The following is a 23,348-nucleotide window of genomic DNA, read 5'->3' as shown; positions in this document are numbered from 1 at the left end:
TTTGACTTTTTTTGAAAAGCAAGTAAAAGGTGCAGTGGTCTCTTAATTTTTTTCCGGACCTGTGTTTTATTGTTTCTTGAGAAATATATGCCCACTTTGAATTTGATGCCAGCAACATGCCTCAAAAATTTTGGGACAGAGTCAACAAAAGACTGGAAAAGTTGTGTAATGCTAAAAAACTAAACCTGGTGGAATATCGCAGAACTGATTAGGTCAATTGGCAACAGGTCAGTAACATGATTGGGTATTAAATCATTCCAGAGAGGACGGTTCTGTCAGAAGTGAGAATGGGAAGGGGTTCACAACTCTGTGAACGACTGCCCAGATTAACAATTAAAGAATAACGTTCCTCAACGTAAAATTGCAATGAGTTTGGGCATCTCGTCATTTATGGCACATAAAATCCAGTATATTACTCTACCATGCAAAGAAGAAATCATCTATAAATAAGATCCAGAAACACCAATGCCTTATCTGTGCCTAAGCACATTTTAGATGGACTGAGACAAAGCGGAAAACTGTCCTGTGGTCTGATTAATCAAAATGTTGAATTGTTTTTGGGAATCATCGACACCGCATCCTCTGGACTAAAGAGGAGAGGAAACATCCGGTTTCTTCAGTGCACATGGCATGGGTGACTTGCACATCTGTGAAGGCACCATTAATGCTGAACAATATATACAGGTTTCAGAGCAACATATGCTGCCATCCAGACATCTTTTTCAGGGAAGGCCTTGCTTCTTTCAGCAAGACAATTCCAAACCACATTATGCATGTATTACAACAGCATGGCTCCATAGTTAAAGAGTCCAGGTGTTAAACTTGGCTGCCTGCAATCTCGACCTGTCACCCAGTGAAATCATTTGGCGCATTATGAAATAAAAATATGACAAAGTATCAAACAAGAATGGGAATATATTTCACTTTCAAAATTACAACAATTGGTCTCCTAAGTTCCCAAATGCTTACAGAGTGTTGTTAAAAGAAGAGGTGATTCAACACAGTGGTAAAGATGCCCCTGTCCCAAAATGTTTGAAACATGTTACTGGCATCAAATTCAAAATGGGCATGTATTTTTCCAAAAATCAAAACAATTCTCAGTTTCAACATTTGATTTGTTGTCTTTGTACTATTTTCAATTAAATACAGGGATGAATGATTTGCACATCAGTGCATTCTGTTTATATTAGCATTTTACGCAGCGTCCCAACTTTTTGGGGAAACTGTGCTGTATTCGCATCCACTTGAACATCTATAAGCATCTCGTAAAACCCGGTTTTAAAAGTTCCTTTTGTCATATAGTATATATCCAACATTGTTCATTTGAAGGATCCGTTATAGATTGTAGATTGTCACCTGGGGAAACTGCAAATCTACATTCCAAATCCTTAAATGACACCATCAGAACCTTTGTTAGTGAGTCAAGTACCACTTAATTACCATCCCCTGAAAGATCCATCACCTTTGACACCCCTGCAAAACCTCATTGAAGTATTCTAGAATGGTTAACTCATCTATAGAAATATCTTGACTCCAAATTCAATCAGGAATGTTGTTTCAGTACATCAGCTCTGCAATCACTGTACCCTTTGATCTGAAACATGAACACACATCTGCAACTAACAGAAGATACAGAATGTGAGTGTACTGTATTTATTTACTGAAGGTTTTGGGGAAGATGCACATTCAAATCAACCTAACTAACATTTGCACTATGCTGCATTTTCAAAATACAGACCCTTTTTTTACTTAATGCAATCGTTCATTTGATAAAATAGCAATCTCAAGTCAAATTGCTCATCCATCGAAGACAAAGTCTTTTACAGTCTACATGAAGCATATTACAGCACACCTCAACATACTGTGATTCAAAATCAATGAACTGGTTACCTTACAGTATTTGACATCTTCTAACACATAATTCCTGAATGTGTACTACATTTTCCTAAAATTCAAATCACATTTCTTGTGACTCCCACCATATTGACTCCTAGGGGTTTCAGACTGGGTGTTCTGTAAAAGCACTTTGCGAAACCTGCTGATGTAAAAAGGGCTTTATAAATAAATGTGATTGATTGATGAAACCATAGACATCTCACATGAAAACTAAAGATTTGACTGCCAACCATATTGCTGTAATTACATTTGTAATGAATATGTACCTATTGAGGAATATGCAACTTTTACATATGTAACTACATGGTATTTACAATGCTTTTAGCATTTTGTTTGACTTTCTCATAATAAGTTGCTTATTTCTAGGTAGATACATATTAATTACAAATTATTAGCCTTTGTGTGTTCGTTAAAGATGCATTCTACAACTTTTCTTGAATACCAAAAATGTTTTGAAACCTTCCACTTTAGGCAGGATGTGGAATATGTTGTATATATTTGAACAATCTGTAAGTAGAATTACTCTCACCTCTGAAATCTGAAGGGTAGGATATTTCTGAGGCTGAGAATCTAGCGGTAGGAGTGACAGCTATGTTAGGATTAGCTACAATGAAAAGACCTTTTGTGGACCATTTTTAGCTCGACAGCGCCACCTTCCTCAAAGTCACGGAACCCATATTTAATGGTAATGGTATTAATGGTATCTCTCATAGTTGAAGTGTACCTATGATGAAAATTACAGGCCTCTCTCATCTTTTTAAGTGGGAGAACTTGCACAATTGGTGGCTGACTAAATACTTTTTTGCCCCACTGTACATATACTTAATACTAGTACATTTTCTGCCCTCTTCTATTTGCACTTCTGGTTAGATGCAAACTGCATTTCGTTGTACTGTTCTTGTTCAGTGATAATAAAGATGAATCGCATCTAAAAAATCTAAAGAGACCCCTGCAAAAGTATTATTCCAAAATGTTTCATTTACATTTGTAACAAGACGTTGTGTTATTACTTAAACAAAAATCATGTATAATTACACACATTTGGAATAACATCCTAAGATATTTTGTAATTACCTCTTGTTTTTCCACAAGTGTAATGACCTATAACGATAAATCATTATTCTCTTGTGATTATATGTGGTATTACATTATTATCTAAAGAGAAAGCTTCTGTTTTTGCTTTGCAACTAAAAGAAAAAGAAACTGCTTACATCATCAGGTCCTTAGTACGCTGCATCAAAAGAAAGATTTTCTTAGAAGTTAAGTATTTTCCGGAGCATTTTACACCATTATGGCTCACTATCAACACCTAACACGACAACCGCAAGCAGTCACTAAGGTGGGGAACATACATTTATTTTATTCATTAATACTTTTTTACTCCGTTTTTACACACTTTCTCTTTTAAGTAATTTTCGAATATCTAATTGTATCTATCCGTCATGTCACATTGAAACAACTCCCAATGGACTCAGGAGAGCTGAATGTTGCTTGAAGCCTTTCTCCAAGGTATCCAAGTCATTTTGAGTTATTCCACACTGCTTGTCTAATCAGGAAGCCACGGGGGCCAAAGTGTGTGAGGGCATGCTCGCGCACCACACACCTGAGCCACCTGTGGGGGTCACTAGTGTACACCAAGGATATCCCTGCTGCTGATGCCTTCCCTACCTGGGCAATTCTGAGCATCGACCATGGGACTTCCCAGCCGCTTGTCAGGAAGCAGCACAGTCAAGGATCAAACTAGACTGTGGTGGTCATCTTGGTGCTTCGAAATAGTCCAATAGACTGTGGCCTCACGTAGGCTGGAGAACGTACCTTTCTATCTCAAAGCTCGTCAGGAGTTCTCCAAGATTGATGGCTCTTCTTTACTCTTTGTATGAAGCATAAACACCCTTGACTGCAGGATCTTTCTATCCAACTTTTAAAAGATCCCAAAATATAGTTTTTATAGTTTTTAGTTTATTAATTGGTCAACTAAAAGTGAAGGGAATATAAGCAAATAGCTATTGACTGAAATACCATGAATCACAACGGCAAAACTTAAAAAGCAGTTATTTGCATTTGTTGACCATTAATTTCTTCCATTGTGGATTTTTCGATCCACTTCAGATAAGGTATGTGTTTCGTGAAGGCTAACACCACCTCAGCGTTTTGATAACTGCACAACAAGCAGCTCTACAAGTCACCAGATATCTTTCTTGACAAGCCCTATCAAATTATGTACATTTACAAACCCGATTCCAAAAAAGTTGGGACACTGGACAATTGTGAATAAAAACAGAATGCAATGATGTGGAGGTTTCAAATTTAAATATTTTATTCAGAATACAACATAGATGACATATCAAATGTTTCAACTGAGAAAATGTATCACTTGAAGGGAAAAATAAGTTGATTTTAAATTTCATGGCATCAACACAGCTCAAAAAAGTTGGGACAAGGCCATGTTTACCACGGTGGCATCCCTGGTAAACATTAAATGATCCTTGGCCCAGAGAAAATGCCTGGATCCTGTTTAGATACGGTTTCTTTTTTGACCTATAGAGTTTTAGCCGGCAACGGTGAATGGCACGGTGGATTGTGTTCACCGACAATTTTTTCTGGAAGCATTCCTGAGCCCATGTTGTGATTTCCATTACAGTATCATTCCTGTATGTGATGCAGTGCCGTCTGAGGGCCCGAAGATCACGGGCATCCAGTATGGTTTTCCGGCCTTGACCCTTACGCACAGAGATTGTTCCAGATTCTCTGAATCTTTGGATGATATTATGCACTGTAGATGATGATAACTTCAAACTCTTTTTCAATTTTTCTCTGAGAAACTCCTTTCTGATATTGCTCCACTATTTTTCGCCGCAGCATTGGTGATCCTCTGCCCATCTTGACTTCTGAGAGAAACTGCCACTCTGAGAGGCTCTTTTTATACCCAATCGTGTTGCCAATTGACATAATAAGTTGCAAATTGGTCCTCCAGCTGTTCCTTATCTGTACATTTAACTTTTCTGGACTCTTATTGCTACCTTTTTTGTTCTCATGAAATCCAAAATGAGCCAATATTTGGCATGACATTACAAAATGTCTCACTTTCAACATTCGATATGTTATCTACACTCACCTAAAGGATTATTAGGAACACCATACTAATATTGTGTTTGACCCCCTTTCGCCTTCAGAACTGCCTTAATTCTACGGGGCATTGATTCAACAAGGTGCTGAAAGCATTCTTTAGAAATGTTGGCCCATATTGATAGGATAGCATCTTGCAGTTGATGGAGATTTGTGGGATGCACTTCCAGGGCACGAAGCTCCCGTTCCACCACATCCCAAAGATGCTCTCTCTATTGGGTTGAGATCTGGTGACTGTGGGGGCCATTTCAGTACAGTGAACTCATTGTCATGTTCAAGAAACCAATTTGAAATTATTCGAGCTTTGTGACATGGTGCATTATCCTGCTGGAAGTAGCCATCACAGGATGGATACATGGTGTTCATAAAGGGATGGACATAGTCAGAAACAATGCTCAGGTAGGCCGTGGCATTTAAACCATGCCCAATTGGCACTAAGGGGCCTAAAGTGTGCCAAGAAAACATCCCCCACACCATTACACCACCAGCCTGTACAGTGGTAACAAGGTGTGATGGATCCATGTTCTCATTCTGTTTATGCCAAATTCTGACTCTACCATCTGAAAGTCTCAACAGAAATCTAGACTCATCAGACCAGGCAACATTCTTCCAGTCTTCAACTGTCCAATTTTGGTGAGCTCGTGCAAATTGTAGCCTCTTTTCCTATTTGTAGTGGAGATGAGTGGTACCCGGTGGGGTCTTCTGCTGTTGTAGCCCATCCGCCTCAAGGTTGTGCGTGTTGTGGCTACACAAATGCTTTGCTGCATACCTCGGTTGTAACGAGTGGTTATTTCAGTCAAAGTTGCTCTTCTATCAGCTTGAATCAGTCGGCCCATTCTCCTCTGACCTCTAGCATCAACAAGGCATTTTCGTCCACAGGACTGCCGCATACTGGATGTTTTTCCCTTTTCACACCATTCTTTGTAAACCCTAGAAATGGTTGTGTGTGAAAATCCCAGTAACTGAGCAGATTGTAAAATACTCAGACCGGCCCGTCTGGCACCAACAACCATGCCACGCTCAAAATTGCTTACATCACCTTTCTTTCCCATTCTGACATTCAGTTTGGAGTTCAGGAGATTGTCTTGACCAGGACCACACCCCTAAATGCATTGAAGCAACTGCCATGTGATTGGTTGATTAGATAATTGCATTAATGAGAAATTGAACAGGTGTTCCTAATAATCCTTAAGGTGAGTGTATATTCTGTTGTGAATTAAATTTGTAAATGATTCCATTCCTTTTTACTCACAATTTGTACAGTGTCCCAACTTTTTTGGAATCGGGTTTGTATATTTGACTAAAACATTAATACATATGCATTGACTGAGTGGTATGACTTATGATTTATTAGGAATGTACTGCTGATAATATATGTCGCTAATGTTGGAGATGGTTTGTGTGGTTTCTTTTTTGAACAGGCCAATGCCATGCAGTTTCTTTTTCACATGGATTATTCGATGCTGTTTAAGTAAACCAACAATTTAAAACCTGCTATTTGAGATTTAGGACCATGGACAACGGCGGAATAGTGATTCCGAAATGCAGCACCTGAAATGTGGACAGCGACTGCCAACCAGTGGTGAGTGCTGCTCAGTCCACACTAGTTGATCGTGTTAAAGGAAAGCAGGCTACGGAAGCCTAAGAAACAGTTTTAATAACAGTCCACGATGGAGAATATCGTCATGTGAAATATTTTTTTATAATCATGGCCATGTTTTTGTAGAACAAAGAGTTCAACCACAGTCGATTCTACAATGCTACCATAGGTGGACTGGTGGAGGCGCTGACGCACTGTCATATACATACCCCTGAGATTCCAATCAATACATGATTATGGTTTATCTGCAGTGAGGGTCCACTGTCTTTGGCGTTGTATTTCTCGCTATAACCATTCATTTGAAGCCATAGGTATAACGTCCAGGTAATAAAACTGATAATATAGCGACATTCTCAGTAGACAGCAACCAAAGAGAGCTATTCAGCAGTCTAGCAAGGTAACTGCAAAGTAGCTAACGTTATCTTTGGTTAAAACGTACTGTACCTAGGTAAACATAAACACAAATAATAATTCGGGTATTTAAAATAATGGAAAAAAATGAAACGACGATATACAGTGTGCAACTGTATATATACGACCTATCAAGAGGAATGGCTCGCAATCTCAGTCCCATTATGTTAGGTAAGTCAGTGTCGAAAGCTGTGTAGCTAGCTTCGTGTTGAGATAGCCCTGGCCTTGGTTGAGCTTTTAGCACAAAACGTCGGCTCGTTAGCTAGGCTAGTATTTGCAATTGGTTTTTAAATGTGTTTGTATTATGTAGCTATGTTTTATTATGTATTAATACGTTATTGAGTTTGCTAGGTCTACCAATCAATTAAAGTAAGTTTCAGCTTGGTTTACACAGTTAGCTATTCAAAGACGTGTTTTTCAGTATTTTAGGTCAACAATATTCAAACGTCAACGTTTTCTAAAATGCCTACTACTAGCCATCTATAAAACACTAAACAAATTTTCTCATGTGTTACAGGAAAACAACTTGATGGCATTTGGTAAGAATTCTCTTATCTTTCATGTTGTGACAATACAATTAATAAACAGATGAAACTAATGTGATTATGAACGATTGTTCCAACCACACAGAGACTAGGTCCAAAATTCCTAGGGTAACCATTCATTCCTGTACACTCATTGTTCATATGTGTTTGAATTCTCACAGGCACACAGCTATTGTGGTGTATGGAGATGAGTTCTTCTTTGGTGGAGTGGGTATTTCCAGCTGTTCACCTGTAAGCCTAAAATTATGTATTGTTTACTGTTTTTTATATATTTGCTAAGACATACAGTGCCCTCCACAATTATTGGCACCCCCAGTAATAATGATTAAAAAAGGGTTATAAAAAAAATACACCTTTTGGTGAATCACCTTAATGTCAAACTTAAAAAAATAGAAACATCCAACCTTTAACTGAAGTAAATTTGTACTGAGAAAAAATAAATATATTTCTAACAAAACCATGTGTGCCACAGTTATTGGCACCCCTGCATTTAATACTTTGTACAACCTCCCTTTGTTAATAAAACAGCACTGAGTCTTCTTCTGTCACATCTAATAAGGTTGGAGAATACAGAGCAAGGAATCTGAGACTATTCCCTTTTACAGAATCTCTCCAGATCATCCAGGGTCCTTGGTCCTCTCCTATGCACTCTCCTCTTCAACTCAGCCCACAGATTTTCAATGGGGTTCAGGTCAGGGGACTGAGATGGCCATGGTAGAAGCGTGATTTTGTGTTCAGTGAAGCTTTTCTGTGTTGATTTGGATGTATGTTTATGATCATTGTCCTGCTGGAAGATCCAATGACGACCCAGTTGACTTTTTCCCTGGCAGGCCTTCCAGAGAATTTGTTGGCACGGAGGAGGTGTCTAATGGTGGTTTTGGAGCCTTCATGACCCCAAGATGATACTCTCCTCTGTAAATCTCCAATAGTGATTTTGGGAGATTTCTTTGCCTCCTCCACACTGTGCGTGGGGGCAAAATAAACTGGGGTCCTCTTACAGACAAGTTTGTAACAGTTCCAGATGCTTTGAACTTTTTAGTATTTCCCTAACGCTAGATATTGGCATTTTCAGGTGAGTAGCTGTTTTTAGAGCCATTCCCTGACTTATAAAGCTCAACACACTTTTCCCTCATTTGATTTGTGTGTTCACTTATCTTTCCGATGTTGGTGTATGAATAAGGGAATATGGCCTCTGTGTCACCTCATATCTCTACCCCAGTGAAACAGGAAGTCATGGGTTACTGCTTGAAAGTTCCTCAACACTCTGATCAACTTAAAGTAATATCCAAATGGAAAAAATTACAGACCCCCCCACCCCCCCCCCACCCCAAAATAAATGTACTTAAGTTTGGATGGTTCAAATTATTTTCAGTTTGACATTAAGCTGATTCACCAAAAGGTGATATTCTTTTAAAACCTTTTTTTACTCATATTTACTGGGGGTGACAATAATTGTGGTGGGCACTGTAGCTACATTAGTGTGTTTACTCGTCTTTATTATTGGGTTTATACTATCTGACAGGTAAGACTAAGTTTACATTGATATAACCTGCTTGCATATATAGAAGTTGAGTGGGTGATGTTTTGTAGGCTAATATTTACCCGAATAGATTTTGACATGCTTGGTGGAAGATCATCTTCACTTTAAGATTAGTCTGTACTGTTGATATTTATTTTTGCTTAAGAGAGGGCTAAAACCATATGGCTTGTAAAAACCAACCTTAAATCCGGTAATTGTCTATGTCACTCCTCCACATCAATTCCTGGATTCAGGTAGGTTTTCCAAGCCATATCTTGTGCCACTTGAGCCGTGTTCTAAGCAAAAATTCACTATCCAACCATAACTCAGAATCTGTTCTGGCAAGGATATTATGGATTTTCTGTTTGTTTTAGGGTGGAACAATGCTTGGTTCCCCAGACACTGTGGTAGAATTGGGAAACACAGAGGTGACTGAGGAGATTTTCATGGACTATCTGTCCTCGCTTGGAGAGAGCACATACAGGTATGCATTCATGTCAGAAAAATGCTCATGTTTTTGGGTGACTCCCTTATCTTAACCCAGTGGACACATCAGCCGTGATAACGACACGGCAGTGATTTGTTTTTGTCCATAGAGGCGACAAGTACAGATTGTTTGAGCACAACTGTAACACGTTCACCAATGAGGTGGCCCAGTTTTTAACAGGCCGGAAGATCCCTTCTTACATCACTGACCTGCCCTCCGAAGTTCTGTCCACGTGAGTCCAAATGCTTAGAGCCTGAGTGAAACATATGTAAGTCAGGAAGACATTACAGTTGTTCTCAATTTGTTGAGCACTTTTGTCCAACCTGAAATGGGCTGGACAAAACTGTAACACTGTTGGCCAAAATGACACGTTTTGTTTTGCAAAACTCTCAAAATATTCAATACATTACACCAAAATCAGCGAATTGCTTTAAAACACAACTTTTTATCTAATTCATTTTTAAAAATCAGTCACTACATGATGGCCATATGAATATAAACTACAACTATCAATATGCTCTAACATGGGTAATCCTCTTTTATATGTCTGTGCTGTATTCCTTTTCCTTATTTTTTTGCAGAAAAGAATGTCACTGTCGAGCATGAAGATCCAGAAAGGCTTTATTTGACCTTTTTAAATGTTCTCCTTTACAAAATCAAAGATGCTGTATACACAAAGAAACAAAACACAACAAGCTAACAAATCACCTCCCAATGTCAAAAATTTACAGTCGTTTACACATTGAACTGTATACAGTGCAGTGATCCTGAAATGCAGTGTTTTATAGCATTGTGACTTTGTCACTGTTGTCATTCTTGAATGTCCTTACTATGGATGCTTTAGTTGATTTACGGAAACTGGGGCTGGGTTCACTGCCCAGGCTCCACCCACTGCCCACACAGCTTATAGAAACTACTCCCTTTAATGTGAAACTCTTCTACATTTATACAAAACCTATTTACACAATTGTTTAATCAGAAATCAATTCATATTCATGCATAGAAGAGGTCCCCTATGAGTTGCTATTTGCAAGAATGGCTAAAACCAGGGTAGTGGTTCAGACATAGTCTTGGTGGGAAAGCTCAAAGAAGTGGAGTACTAAGTTTTATAGGAAGTTTTGAACCACAATTATTGACCATGTTGTCAGTCACGGCCTTTTCATGTGAGAGGCTGGTCAGCGGGTCCAGTCCATTTCAGAAGATCAACTGTGGCATCAAAAGTAAGAATAGTCAAGAATGACGAAAGGTAAGTCAGTGCTATTAAACACTGTATAGAGTAAAACAGGTGTAAGGAACATTTGCTTTCTTTTTGAAGGGTATTATATTCTCTGTATACTGCATTTCTAAATGCCACAAAAGTGGAAAAAGGTAAAACAGTATATTCCTGTAGTCTCTTGATGTTCATGCCCTTCTGTGACATTCTGCATTGGCCAATCAAAATGTACTTCTTTAAAGCATGAATGGACTGATTGCCGGTTGAACAATTGTGTAAAGAATGTTTCTATATATGCAGATCAGGTTAACATTCAAGGAAGGAAGTCGTTTTTTGACCAACCGTGACAAAATGTTTTCATGTGATTTGACATGAGTTACTCCACAGAGTTTTGCTTTGTTTGTGGATTGTTGTCTACCGTTTTGCAAAAGTGCTTAGCATTTGCATTGTGTGTGAAAGCAATGATTACTGTTTTACATAAAAGAATACTGCTGTGCTCATTAGTTTGTAATGGTGATCAGGTTTTTAATGTTTATTTTTTATTTATTTGTATTTTGTTTGAAGTTCCTTAGCTATTCAGAAACACTATCATTGTCTATTCTGTCCCTCTACCTTGTTCCTCCTCTGCCCATCCAGACCTTTTGGCCAGATCCTCCGGCCAATCCTGGACTCCATCCACATCGCTCCTCCTGGGGGGAACGTCATCAATGGTCGCCCCAGTTAAACTGCCTGAACTGCACACAGTTGTACTGAGATATGTTCAATGGAGGAGAGTTTATGAGGATGTTTTGGGGGGTAAATCTCAATGAGGACAAACTTGACAACAGTAATAAAAACTGTTTAAATGTAAACAGTTTTTCCAGTTCAAAACCCACCCAGTTAAAATGTCAGCTAATTAAATAAGGAATTTACTTGCAAATGATAGAACTCGAAATTGTAGATGGTCCAATCAGACAACCTATCACATGTTAGCTCCGTGCTGATCTCACCATCTGGTTGTGACAGTCTATCGTAGGTCCCAGAAAACCAAGTGTGTTTTATAATGTCAGTCCAGGCCGCAAAAGAGGGTATTTTAAAAAAAACAACACAATTAAGTTTATTTTTGTTGGTCTGCAAGAAAAGGTGTGTTTGAATCCTTGAGTAGGTTCCTAGAAGGTGTAGGATAGGATTTGAATATTTTTTTGCATATATGCAAAAATCCTTCACATTTGTTCATTAGTTTCATACAGATTTGTATGCTTTAATATCAAGAAAAATAGGAGGATTTAAAAAGATGTAGGATTCCATATGTCAGTTGTAAAACAAAATGAAAGAAAATTGTTGGATGACTCTTTTAATCATGTGCAAGTAAATCGACAATGAATTGAATGGCCCAATAGAAATATTAAGTACAACGTTTTTGTTTGTAATGTTAGCCATTATGGCCCCAGTCCGTTACATTGCTCTTGTGCTGTGTATGCTTGGTTTCAGGATAATTCGTTTTGTAACTCTCCACCAGCAATGCTCTGGCCTTTTTTGATGTTTAAAAATAATTATTTAATAGTTTATGGACCTTCCTCATTACCTCCATTGGTGTTACCCTGGTCTGAGGTAAAGCTGACGACATTAACTTTCCCACAAGTCCTCTGTTGTCTTCAATATGATTTCTAAGCAGTATATCGTGTATCTCAAGTCAAATTTTCAGCATGACTTCAAGTGGTCTCCTCCACCTTCCACCAGATGGTGTGTGCTACACGCGTCAGTGCCTTCACCTTTCACACCGTCGTTATACTGAGGCTGAGAGTGTGATATGAAGATTTAATGCTGTAGTGCACAAAATCTGCATTGTCCTCTGGATGAAGAAACAATGTCTATCTTTTATACCTTTGAAAGAATCTCAGAAGTTGTATTTATTATGAGAAAGATTTGTGTTGGGGTTAAATCATACATCTTTTTGCAAAAAATATTTATGTGGGCAATAACTTTGCAGATTTCTACTTATTGGAATAGCCTATAAATGTGTCAAGTAAATGAGCAAGTCTGTGGGCCAAATGTCTCCATTACTTTAGCTCTTTATCTAATGCATACTGCTTTTCTTGAAAAATCTACGTTACCATTTATGTTTACGTTGTCTGTCCAGGAGAGATTACATCAGACAGGTAATCACAACATGCCTATCTCTCAATGCCATGGTTGCACTCTGCTTTATAAACACACTGACATCACAACAAGGTGCTTCTGTGTTTCAGTGGAAGAGAGATCTTGCCCTTTACCCTAATTTGTTGCTCACCTAACAACCTTCTACACTCAACCTGACTATGAAATGTATTGCATGTGTCATCTGTAATAATATATGTGAAGTTTTGTTTTATTTTTGGATCAATCCTGGCTGCTAATTATATTGAGGCATTTCAGTAGACACACAACCCATGTTTCCAAAGAAGTTGGGACGCTGCATAAAATCCACATAAAAACAGAATTGCAATGATGTGCAAATAATTTAATCCCTATATTTAATTGAAAATAGTATAGAATAGAACATATCAAATGTTGAACCAGGGAAATAATATTGTTTTTGGAAAAATACATGCCCATTTAAACACGTTTTTAGGACGGGCATGTTTTTTACTGTGTTGCATCACCTCTTCTTTTAACAACACTCTCTAAGCGTTTGGAAACTGAGGAGACCAATTGCTTTAGTTTTGAAAGTGAAATGTTTTTCCATTCTTGCTTGTGAAGATATAGGCCAGTTTAGCATGCAGACGCTTACTACATAGCCATGCTGTTGTAATACGTGCAGAATGTGGTTTGGCATTGTCTTGCTGAAATAAGCTAGGCCTTCCCTGAAAAAGACGTCTGGATGGCAGCATAAGTTGCTCCAAAACCTGTATATGTTGTTCAGCATTTATGATGCCTTCATAGATGTGCTAGTCACCCATGCCATGTGTGCTAATACACCCCCATACCATCATGGATGTTGGCTTTTGAACTGTGCGCTGATATGAAGCTGGATGGTCCCTTTGCTTTTTAGCCTGGAGGACGCGCCATCCATGATTCCCAAAAATAATTTAAAATGTTGATTTGTCAGACCACAGGACAGTTTTCCACTTCCGCCTCAGTCCATCTTAAATGAGCTTGGGCCCAGAGAACGTGGCGGCGTTTCTGGATCTTGTTTATATCTGGTTTCTTCTTTGCATGGTAGTGTTTTAACTCGGATTTCAGAAGTTTTCCTGAGCCCATGCAGTGATTTCCACTACAGAATCGTGTCTGTTTTTAATGCTGTGCCATTGGAGGGCCCGACGACCACGGCCATCCAATATAGATTTTTGCCCTTGTCCCTTGCGTACAGATATTTCTCAGGATTCTTTAAATCTTAATCTTGAATAGAAATTTACGCTGAGAAATGTTATTCTTAAATTGTTGCACGATTTGCCCATGCAGTCTTTCACAGAGTGGTGAACCCCTCCCCATCCTCACTTCTGACAGACCCATCCTCTCTTGCATACTCTTTTTATACCCATGTTACTGACCTGTTTCTAATTAACCTTATTAGTTGTGAAATGTTCTACCAGGTTCTACTTTTGTATTACACAACATTTCGAGTCTTTTGTTGCCCCTGACCCAGCTTTTTTAAACGTTTTGCTTGCATCAAATTCAAAGTGGGCATGTATTTTCAAGGATATGTTGCCTTTGTACTATTTTCTATTGGTTATAGAGTCTAAATGATTGGCACATCTTTGTATTCTGTTTTTATTTCCATTTTACACAGCGTCACAACTTTTTGGGAAATGGGTTGAATTATAAATACAAGTTCTGGATGATGTATTTGTGTGTGGATAATGTTTTTTGTGCATTTGTTTGTCTATTGTTTTATATTTGTCTATAAATAAAGCCATTCAGTGCAATTTCTACTGTAAGCCTAGTTCTAAGAAATTGTCTTGATTACCCTTCCAGAGTTAATTTATTAGACATGTTCACATTTGAAACATGTTTTTGGTCCAAGCTCTAGAGCTTCTGTATAATGACAATTTTCATTGTATTGTGTACCATGTAATTATTTAGCTTGACAAAGTTGTGGCCAAATTTGCACCCTTGCACTTTTCTTAAATTATTTCAGTATATATCTATTCATATCTGTTATTCTGTTTACTAAATCTATACATCCACAGTTGGTACATTTACAAAGCATTCATGGTTTAGATTGATATCAGCTAAAATGTTGTTGGGGAAAAAATCCTGGTTGTGGCACCTCATTGCTGTATCTTGAGTATTTGTAACTGAATACACACACAGTGCAACCTTGGGGACTTCATGGTTATTCGACTGCATGTGATGGAGAGCACCTGGACTGTCCTTTGTGGATGGACCTGTTAACAAATCAGACATGTTTACAAAGATCAATGTGGATAAGACTGGGTGCTGTTCTGGGGCAGACCAACTTTAAGTGCCATCACTTTGCTCCAAAACCAGTTCTGAGAGTGGGGTCTGAAAAGTCACTGCCTCGGCAACAGGGAGGTATTCAAGGATAACAACGCCCCGATACCCCTAATTCCTCCAAGTGTAACATCCCACATCAGTGCTTGTGTAAAAAAAACTGTATCCCGTCAAAAATATTTCACACAGCAACTGCAAGACATGGCGCACTGGGGATCTTTGGGTGCCTCTGCTGTAACAAAGGGGAGGAGCTCGAAAAGGACGTACTGATCCCTTTATAGGGAGGCCAGCAAAAAACAAATGCTTCTTCCAAAATTTTTGAGCTGCAGTAGGACTGGTTAAATTTGATTGGCAGTGCAAAGTCCACTGCACCTAGAGGGGCCTTAGGGTTGTTGTTCATAAGCTGTCTAATGCCTTTTCAGACAGACAAGCACTGGTTTTCCAGCATTGTGTCCCTCTGACCTGACTGCAAAACATGCTTCCTCAAAAATAATTCAAATGTATGGTAGATGAAAACGTCCCTGTGGATGTGGATGTCAGGAAACTCTAAACAACTGCAGCATTTTTAACGTGGATTGGGTCATTGGGTCATGTATCCTCCTCTGCTTCCTGAAATCAACAATGTTGTTGTAGTTTGTAGAGAGTTTGTAGTGTCTGTAGTCCTGGCATCAAAAGGCTAGTTATTGACCATCCTCACAGCCTGCGGTCTGCCTGTCAGAATGGCTACTATCCAGTTGTCACAGGGTGGTGTCCATACACACTGCTTTGAAGGTTGGTGACGAGTCTGGATAGAACAGCGTTCTCAGGTGTCCCTTTTCTCTGGGCGTGTCGGCGACCCCTGTAGGACCGTTGTGGTGGTAGGCAAATATTGGAATACGTCCAGTTGTCCTGGCAGTTTGCTTTGGATGTGGGCCCTAACTGAACACCGGACATGCCATCACACCCACCTCCTCCCCAAGATGGGCTGATCACCCCACTTCCTCCCCAAGATGGGCTGATCACCCCACTTCCTCCCCAAGATGGGCTGATCACCCCACCTCCTCCCCAAGATGGGCTGATCACCCCACCTCCTCCCCAAGATGGGCTGATCACCCCACCTCTGCTCCATGGCCAAATGGTCCAAATAAGAGGAGTAGAGTCGGACGTATCTTATTAAATCAGGTTATATGTCACTCTGCACATGTCGGATTCTCTCTAAATGCAAAGTGTTTGCCAATTCACTTAGCCAAAATATAGCCGATAAGCTGATATTCTTTGTATGGCCCTGGGTTTATTGCCACAACTCCTAGCAGACAACTGATGCAGAGAAATGTGTCTTCAGAAGCACGTCTGATACCGTTATGATTCTTATCACGCTGTTTGCTCGGTTTTAACTCATGGGAGTTCAAAGTATCCGTTTTGTCCAAAATCAGTGAGTTACACATCTAATACCCACCTGCCTCTAGAACAGCCTCTATTGTTTAGGTGTTGGAAATGTCCCACAGGTTTGTTGGTCCATGCTGACATGATGGCATCTTGCACCTGCTATTGTTAATTTTATCCCAAAGCTGCTCAATTGGGTCTGAAGACTGTACATGCCAAACAAGTCGACTGAACTCACTGTCCTGTTCCTGGAACCATTCAGAGACAATATGTGGTTTGGGACATGGCTCATAAACCTGCTGGAAGTCTCCATGAGACGAAAGGCAAACTGTAGCCATGAGGAAATATCAACGTGTGAGCAACAGTGTCCAGATACACTGTGGAGTTATGTACAGTTGGTATCAATGGACGTAATGTGTACCAGGAAAACACAGCATTTACAGCCCTGCCACCAGCATCTACCATTGACTCCAGGCAGGATGGGATCATGGATTCAAGCTGGTTACACCAAATCCTGCCATCAGCATGACGTGACAGGAACCAGATTTGTCTGAAACAGTTGATGTTTGTTTCTCACTCCTGAATTGTCGAGTGTGGCTGATCACAGGTCCACTGGAACTGCTTCTTGTTTTTTGCTGATGGGAGCAGAACCTATTGTTGTCGTTTGCAGTAATAGTCCGTCCGTGACAAGCACCGACAAACTGTGCGCTCCACAATATCCGCCCTGCACATCACTGTTGTACCAAGCTGTTATTATTATCGCTTGCCCTTTTGTTCTTGACATTTTGCATAAATAAGCCACTTTTGCCAACTGATTCCAAGGTTTTTCTTGGTCACACCATTTTCGATAAACCATGGACAAAGGTTTCCCAAATCTCTACACAGGCTGCCTAGATGTTTGATATTTTTGTTTTAACCTTAACTAGCACAGATATGCTATTTCAGGGTTAAAAAGAAAAATGCAAATTGTCTCTGAGCGCTTTCCAAGTATAGGTTAATGTAACCTGGCCATAGACCATTAACATGTTTTGCCCATTATAACATTCAGTCGAACAGTAACTTAATGCCTCAACGCATTTCTGCCTGCTTTATATAGCAAGCCACTGCCACATCAGTCATTGTCTGCAGGCACAATTAATTTTATTGAACAGGGTGTTGTACCTAATTAACTGCCTACTGAGTGTAAATATACTCTGCAATGAATGTAATGGCATGCCAGCAGTTTGATACTTGTGCTGCTTCTTTTTTTTTCTTGGATATTATGCTGCTCTGAAGAAACAACAGGAAAGAATTGCATCAACATGACCTTGATTCAAGACATAGTATTTTGTTTGCCCATCTACTCTTACACAACAATGGACAAATCAATCCGCGGTGGTCCCATTTGGCACCCATCATAATGACATGGAGCTTTACTCTGTACTGTAAAGCAAATCCAGAGATGTTCTGAACTGTACTGACAACATGAACAGCTTGTGGTACTTTACATTAAACCTCTGCAGAAGCCTCTAGTCATGTCCCAGAGAACGAAATGCCTGTAGATTCTGCAAGGCAACACACACTATACAAGACACACGATGAAAGCATCACATACAGACCATCTCTCTTCTCTCTCACACACACACACACACACACACACTCATACACATACACACACACACATATAAACACCCACAAACACTATTCCTGGCAGAATGGATGTTCACCAACTTGGGGTTAATGTGTATGTAAACCAAGCAGTAGCCTGGGTGTTATTTGTCCCATGCTGTCATAGCTAAAACTCTGTCCATTCCACTTTAGGTTAAGAGTGAAGGAACTGCAAGTGAACCCCATTATTCCCTCCATTAGGTGAGGTCGGCATGCTGCATACAGAGCTGCATGCGTCACCCAACAGGGATCTGCTCTGTTACCCAAAGGCCCACTGGTCATTGGACCACAGGTGTTGCTTCAAGGGCAGCTCTAATTACCAATGGGGCCTTGAAGCAGAAAGAAAGAAACCAGAAACACTGTCACCAAACAAAATATCTGTATTATTGTATTCATAGAATATCTGTGTCCTCAGGTATTAGTGAAACATTCCTGTCACTGAATGGTCTTACCATTGACTCTATATCCTGTACACAAGGACATTGGCAATCTCCATTAGGAAATCACCTAGATGAAATGTAGCTGTTAAACATTCCTGTAGATCAGTGTTTCTCAACCCAGCTCCTGGGCACCCACCTGCCCTGCATGTTTTAGATCTCTCCCTGCTCTGTCACACCTGATTCAAAATATCATTATCAAGTCCTTCATGAGCTACATCAGGTATGTTAGGGCAGGGAGAGATCTACAGCATGCAGGGCAGGTCGGTGTCCAGGAGCAGGGTTGAGAAACACTGCGTCTAGATAATACTACCGTGAGTATAATACTACCGTGAGTATAATACTACCGTGAGTATAATACTACTGTGAGTATGCTTGACCTTCGCTGGGTGGCACTAGCGGAGAGCAGTTGTAATGGGGAAGCTAATGTTGAGGCCCTGAATTAAGGGATCTGAGTGTGATCCATGTAGTCCAGGAGGACATAACATTTCATGTTCTCTGTAGTGTTACTAAAGGTCACACTTCCCATTCCAATAAGACAGACCCATCTCTCATTTTCATTTGAATGGGGCAGTTAAATGCTTTTTTTTTTGAGATTATTAGGTTTATCTTGGTTGACTGTGTTGTTTATGGGATTATTATTACTGTGCAGCCAGTGTCCTCTCTATATTAAATATCTGTCGACAAACATGTGTGATCGGTCTCGCCATAGAGTTTGAATTTTAATGAATCCATTCACAGAACATTTCCCAGGAGTTTGACTTGTTAAGGGCGGGTTTGAGAAGTTTGATCAGGCCTTCTTTTTTTGTTTCGCTGGTAGCATCTTCCAATGCTAACATCCGAAAGAAAAGGATACTCCTTCTCTACATACAAACATTAGGTAGGTAAGATAAAGCTGTGGGTTTGCTTTGCAAAATATCTGAATGAAGTAGATTACCAAGGTGTTTTTGGAGTGCAAAGCTTATCCGAGTGTCCGACATCAGTATCTCTATTAGGTCAAGGCTTTCAGTTAGGTCTCCCAAGACATCCCAGTTAATCTGGTCAGTTGTATCATCCTCATAAAGACTACGTTTTACACCCAACTGCCGGTTCAAGGCTGGCATGGATGCGTGGGATATAAAGTTAAGAACTACGAAGTATGTTGTCATTATGTTGCTGCTGACAGTGAAGGCTCACCTTGCAACAGGGCAACAGACCTCAGCAACAACGCAGGTTTTGGGACAAGTCTGCAAATATCCTGGAGTGCCCAGCCAGATGCCGGAACTGAACCTGCTCGAAACATTTCTGGAGAGACCCGATGTGCAGTGCTGTTCCCAATCCAGCCTGACAGAGCCTGATAGGTTCTGCAGAGAACAATGGGAGAAACCCCCCACAAGAAGGTACTCAAGAAGAACCCAGGGTGTATCGCTACTAACTGTGATTCAACAATGTACTGAGTGAAGGGAGGTGACATTTTGCTTGGTCATTATGGGGTATTGTGAGTAAGTTGTTAAGAAAACAAATGAAGGGGTCTGAATATGCACTCAATCACTCAACTTTCTCTGCTAAGGCAGACATAATGACAATTCTAAGGAGCGGCATTAATCCCTTCCAATCCAAACCTGGTATTGCAGGAAAGAGTAGCAGTTTGTTTGCAATACAAGAGATCAGCTCAACCTCTTTTACCCTACTACATATAGATGAGACTAACTACAGCAATGCTACCTTTTTCAGAATGGTCCTGGTTCTGATATCTCTCCAACATATCCAATATTTAATTCCTGAATTTGGACATCAAGAATGCCAAACTCCTCCAAATACAAAAACACAAATGTTATTTCACTTTATCTGAAGGTGGTCTCACCCTGTCTCAGACATATCAGAATAATGCTCACAAATCAATCACTATCGCCTCAAATACATATTATAAAGGATGAGACTGCTGACAGCATTGTTGCTGCTAGGCTTTGCTTTAGCCATTGAACGTTTTGTCCAGATGACATATCTGTTAGTATCCGTATCTGTAAGTAGATTACATAGATTACAGTAGAATTACATTCTATGTCACCAACCCCCAGTATCCCAGCTATAAAAAGTTTGATCCATTTGTTTTTACTTTTTCTGTCTACAGACTCAACTGGGCGCCTTATTTTCGTTGTGGGAAACTCACCTACTTGGAGATTACAAAGCTGTAGTTCTCGCAATGTTAGGCTACCTTTCTCACCCTGATGGACACACTTAACACAAATACATTTCCTAATCTCCTTGTTAGCCATCAAGATGGGTTTTCTCCTTCAATGGATTTTCCTATTTGAGAATATCCCCATATTCAAACCCAAGTTAGCTAACACTGGACCCTTAGTTCTCCTAAACATTAACATTGCAAAATGCTAATAAATACAAAATGCAATGACGTGCAAATCATTTAATTCCTACGTTTAATTGAAAACCGTACAAAGACAACATATGAAATTTTACGCTGAGAAACATCATTCTTAAAGTGTTGCAATAGTCTTTCACAGAGTGGTGAGCCCCTTCATATATTTACTTCTGAAAGATTCATCCTCTCTTGCATGCTCTTTTTACGCCCAATCATGTTACTGACCTGTTTCGAATTAACCAAATTAGTTATGAGATGTTTCTCCAGGTTCTATTTTTGTGTTCCAGTCTTTTGTTGCCCCTGTCCCAGGCTCTTAGAAACATGTTGCTGGCATCAAATTCAAGTAGGCATATATTCTTCCAGGAACAATAACATTTCTCAGTTCCAGAATGTGTTATCCTAGTACCATTTTCTATTGAACATTGGGTTTACATGTTTTGCATATCTTTGAATTCTGTTTTTATTTCCATTTTGCGCAGCGTCACACATTTTTGGGAAACAGGATTGTAGAACAGAACGTAAGGATCACCCCTATTCAAGTCATCACACTGGTATTCCTATCATACACACTAACAGACAGGTGGCAAATTAAAGGTAAAACCAACATAAAGGGTCTCAGTATGGTGTTGGGATACCATGAGCCACAAGAACAGCTGCAATGCACCTTGGGATATATTCTACAAGTCTCTGGAACCCCACTGGAGGGATGGAACGCCATTCTTCCACAAGATATTCCCTGATTTGCTGTTTTAATGATGGTGTTGGAGAGCGTTGTCTAACACATGACCCCCTGTGCCCTGACAGACTCAATAATTAACTCTCTTTTAAAGTCACATAGTTCCTTTCTTCTTGCCATCCCTGATCTGGGCCTGCTCAGCATTTTTTAAATGCCACAGTATAGGATGTTAATAGCTTAATTGTTTTTCCTTTAATTTGTCACCTAATGTAGTGTTGTTGGCTTTTGGAAACAATTTACACCAAATTGCACTTTACACCACTCTTGAAATTAGACCTTACACCACTCTTGAAATTACACCTTACACCACTCTTGAAATTAGACCTTACACCACTCTTGAAATTAGACCTTACACCACTCTTGAAATTAGACCTTACACCATTCTTGAAATTAGACCTTACTCCACTCAGTAATCACTCAGTCATTCCTGCTCCTGATAGAAAGGAACCTCTCATTCCCCCTGTTAAATCATATAGTGCTTTAGATCACTGTGGACCGGTGGGGATCGATACCATATGGGATCTCTACACGATTGGGATCTCTACACGATTGGGATCTCTACCCGATTGGGATCTCTACTCGATTGGGATCTCTACCTGGATTGGTCTTCATATTTTTACTTCAATAAATTCAGATATCTACAGATTAGAAACTATAAACATTTTCACCCTGCATTCTAAAATGCTAGACCCTCTATATGTTTGATAAGCACTTCACAATGGGATCAAAGCATTTCACAATTGGCACCCATAGAATGTTTTTGTTTGTCTCGTTTTAGCATATTTATTTTCCAAATTTTGTTGATCCTGTTTCATCACAGGTCCTGAATAAAACGTTATTGAGCTTCATAAATTGGGAAATGGCTGTAAAAAAGAAGTTCAAATCAACAAGAGCTGTGATTAACCTATCTAGAAGAAGACACTTTTGTACTCACGCATAATTGAAGAAGGTGGTTCAACAGGTTAAAATGGCTCTGTTGTAGAAGTTGCCTTGTTGAACATCTTGCCAGAACAATGCCTCTAATCTTAGACATAGACATAAACTTTCGGGCCTGGAATTTGTTTTATGTCATTGTGAATTTGATTAGAACCAGATTTTATGGACAGATGAAATATAAATAGGACTTTTAAGCCCGAAACACTGGAGGTTGTCATGCAGAAAATGACCTAATACCCCCTGTGAAGCGTATGGATGGACATGTGATGCTGCAGGGCTTTTTAGCTTCCCAAATCCCTGGGATCCTTGTTAGGGTACATGGCAACATGGACTCTGTCAAGAACTACAAGATTTAAAAGCAAAATCTGTCTGCCTCTGCCAGGAGAAAAACTGGGTCATCGTTGGATATTCCACCAAGACAATGATCCACAGCATTTCTCATGAACTAGACAAAAATGTCTGGCTGATACAAAGTCATTCTTTTCTATTTTGGATATCTCAGTCGCCTAACCTAAACCCCATTAAAAACATTTGGGGTGAGCTAGATAGTGGAGTCCACAAGGGTCAAGGACTCTGAAGGACCTGGAGATGTTCTTCCACCTCATCAAACATTAAAGAAGTCTCAGTGCTGTTATCTTGTCATGAGAAGGATGTACTAAGC

At 39.6% G+C, this 23,348-nt stretch overlaps 1 protein-coding gene across 4 annotated transcripts; it reads left to right on the top strand.

The window, feature by feature from the left end:
- The first annotated feature begins 6,520 nt into the window (after positions 1 to 6,520).
- On the top strand, positions 6,521 to 13,291 carry desi1a (desumoylating isopeptidase 1a). Of its 4 annotated transcripts, XR_004576397.1 has the most exons (7): positions 6,698 to 7,204; positions 7,551 to 7,572; positions 7,740 to 7,809; positions 9,472 to 9,581; positions 9,694 to 9,816; positions 10,166 to 10,830; positions 11,434 to 11,481. XR_004576397.1 is itself a non-coding variant. In XM_020050680.2 (6 exons), exons 1-6 carry the CDS (start codon positions 6,565 to 6,567, stop codon positions 11,519 to 11,521), a joined length of 453 nt encoding a protein of 150 aa, XP_019906239.1. In that variant the 5' UTR covers positions 6,521 to 6,564; the 3' UTR covers positions 11,522 to 13,291. The 4 variants fall into 4 exon arrangements, 3 of the variants coding, with proteins under 3 accessions (XP_019906239.1, XP_010873218.1, XP_010873219.1); XM_020050680.2 differs by lacking the exons at positions 6,698 to 7,204; positions 10,166 to 10,830 and adding an exon at positions 6,521 to 6,604 and having other exon boundaries at positions 11,434 to 13,291; XM_010874916.3 differs by lacking the exon at positions 10,166 to 10,830 and having other exon boundaries at positions 6,696 to 7,204; positions 11,434 to 13,291.
- The last annotated feature ends 10,057 nt before the right edge of the window (positions 13,292 to 23,348 follow it).

The sequence above is a fragment of the Esox lucius genome, chromosome 11 (genome assembly GCF_011004845.1).
Source record: "Esox lucius isolate fEsoLuc1 chromosome 11, fEsoLuc1.pri, whole genome shotgun sequence".
Taxonomy (NCBI): domain Eukaryota; kingdom Metazoa; phylum Chordata; class Actinopteri; order Esociformes; family Esocidae; genus Esox; species Esox lucius.
This window is presented reverse-complemented; position numbering and strand designations above follow the sequence as displayed.

What these genes read in the sequence shown, in the direction of transcription:
- desi1a (XM_010874916.3), top strand. Translation starts at nt 7,111, where the DNA reads ATGGAAAAAAATGAAACGACGATATACAGTGTGCAACTGTATATATAC. An exon ending in AAACAACTTGATGGCATTTG is followed by an intron (nt 7,573 to 7,739) that starts GTAAGAATTCTC and finishes GAATTCTCACAG; the next exon opens with GCACACAGCTATTGTGGTGT. An exon ending in CTTGGAGAGAGCACATACAG is followed by an intron (nt 9,582 to 9,693) that starts GTATGCATTCAT and finishes TTTTGTCCATAG; the next exon opens with AGGCGACAAGTACAGATTGT.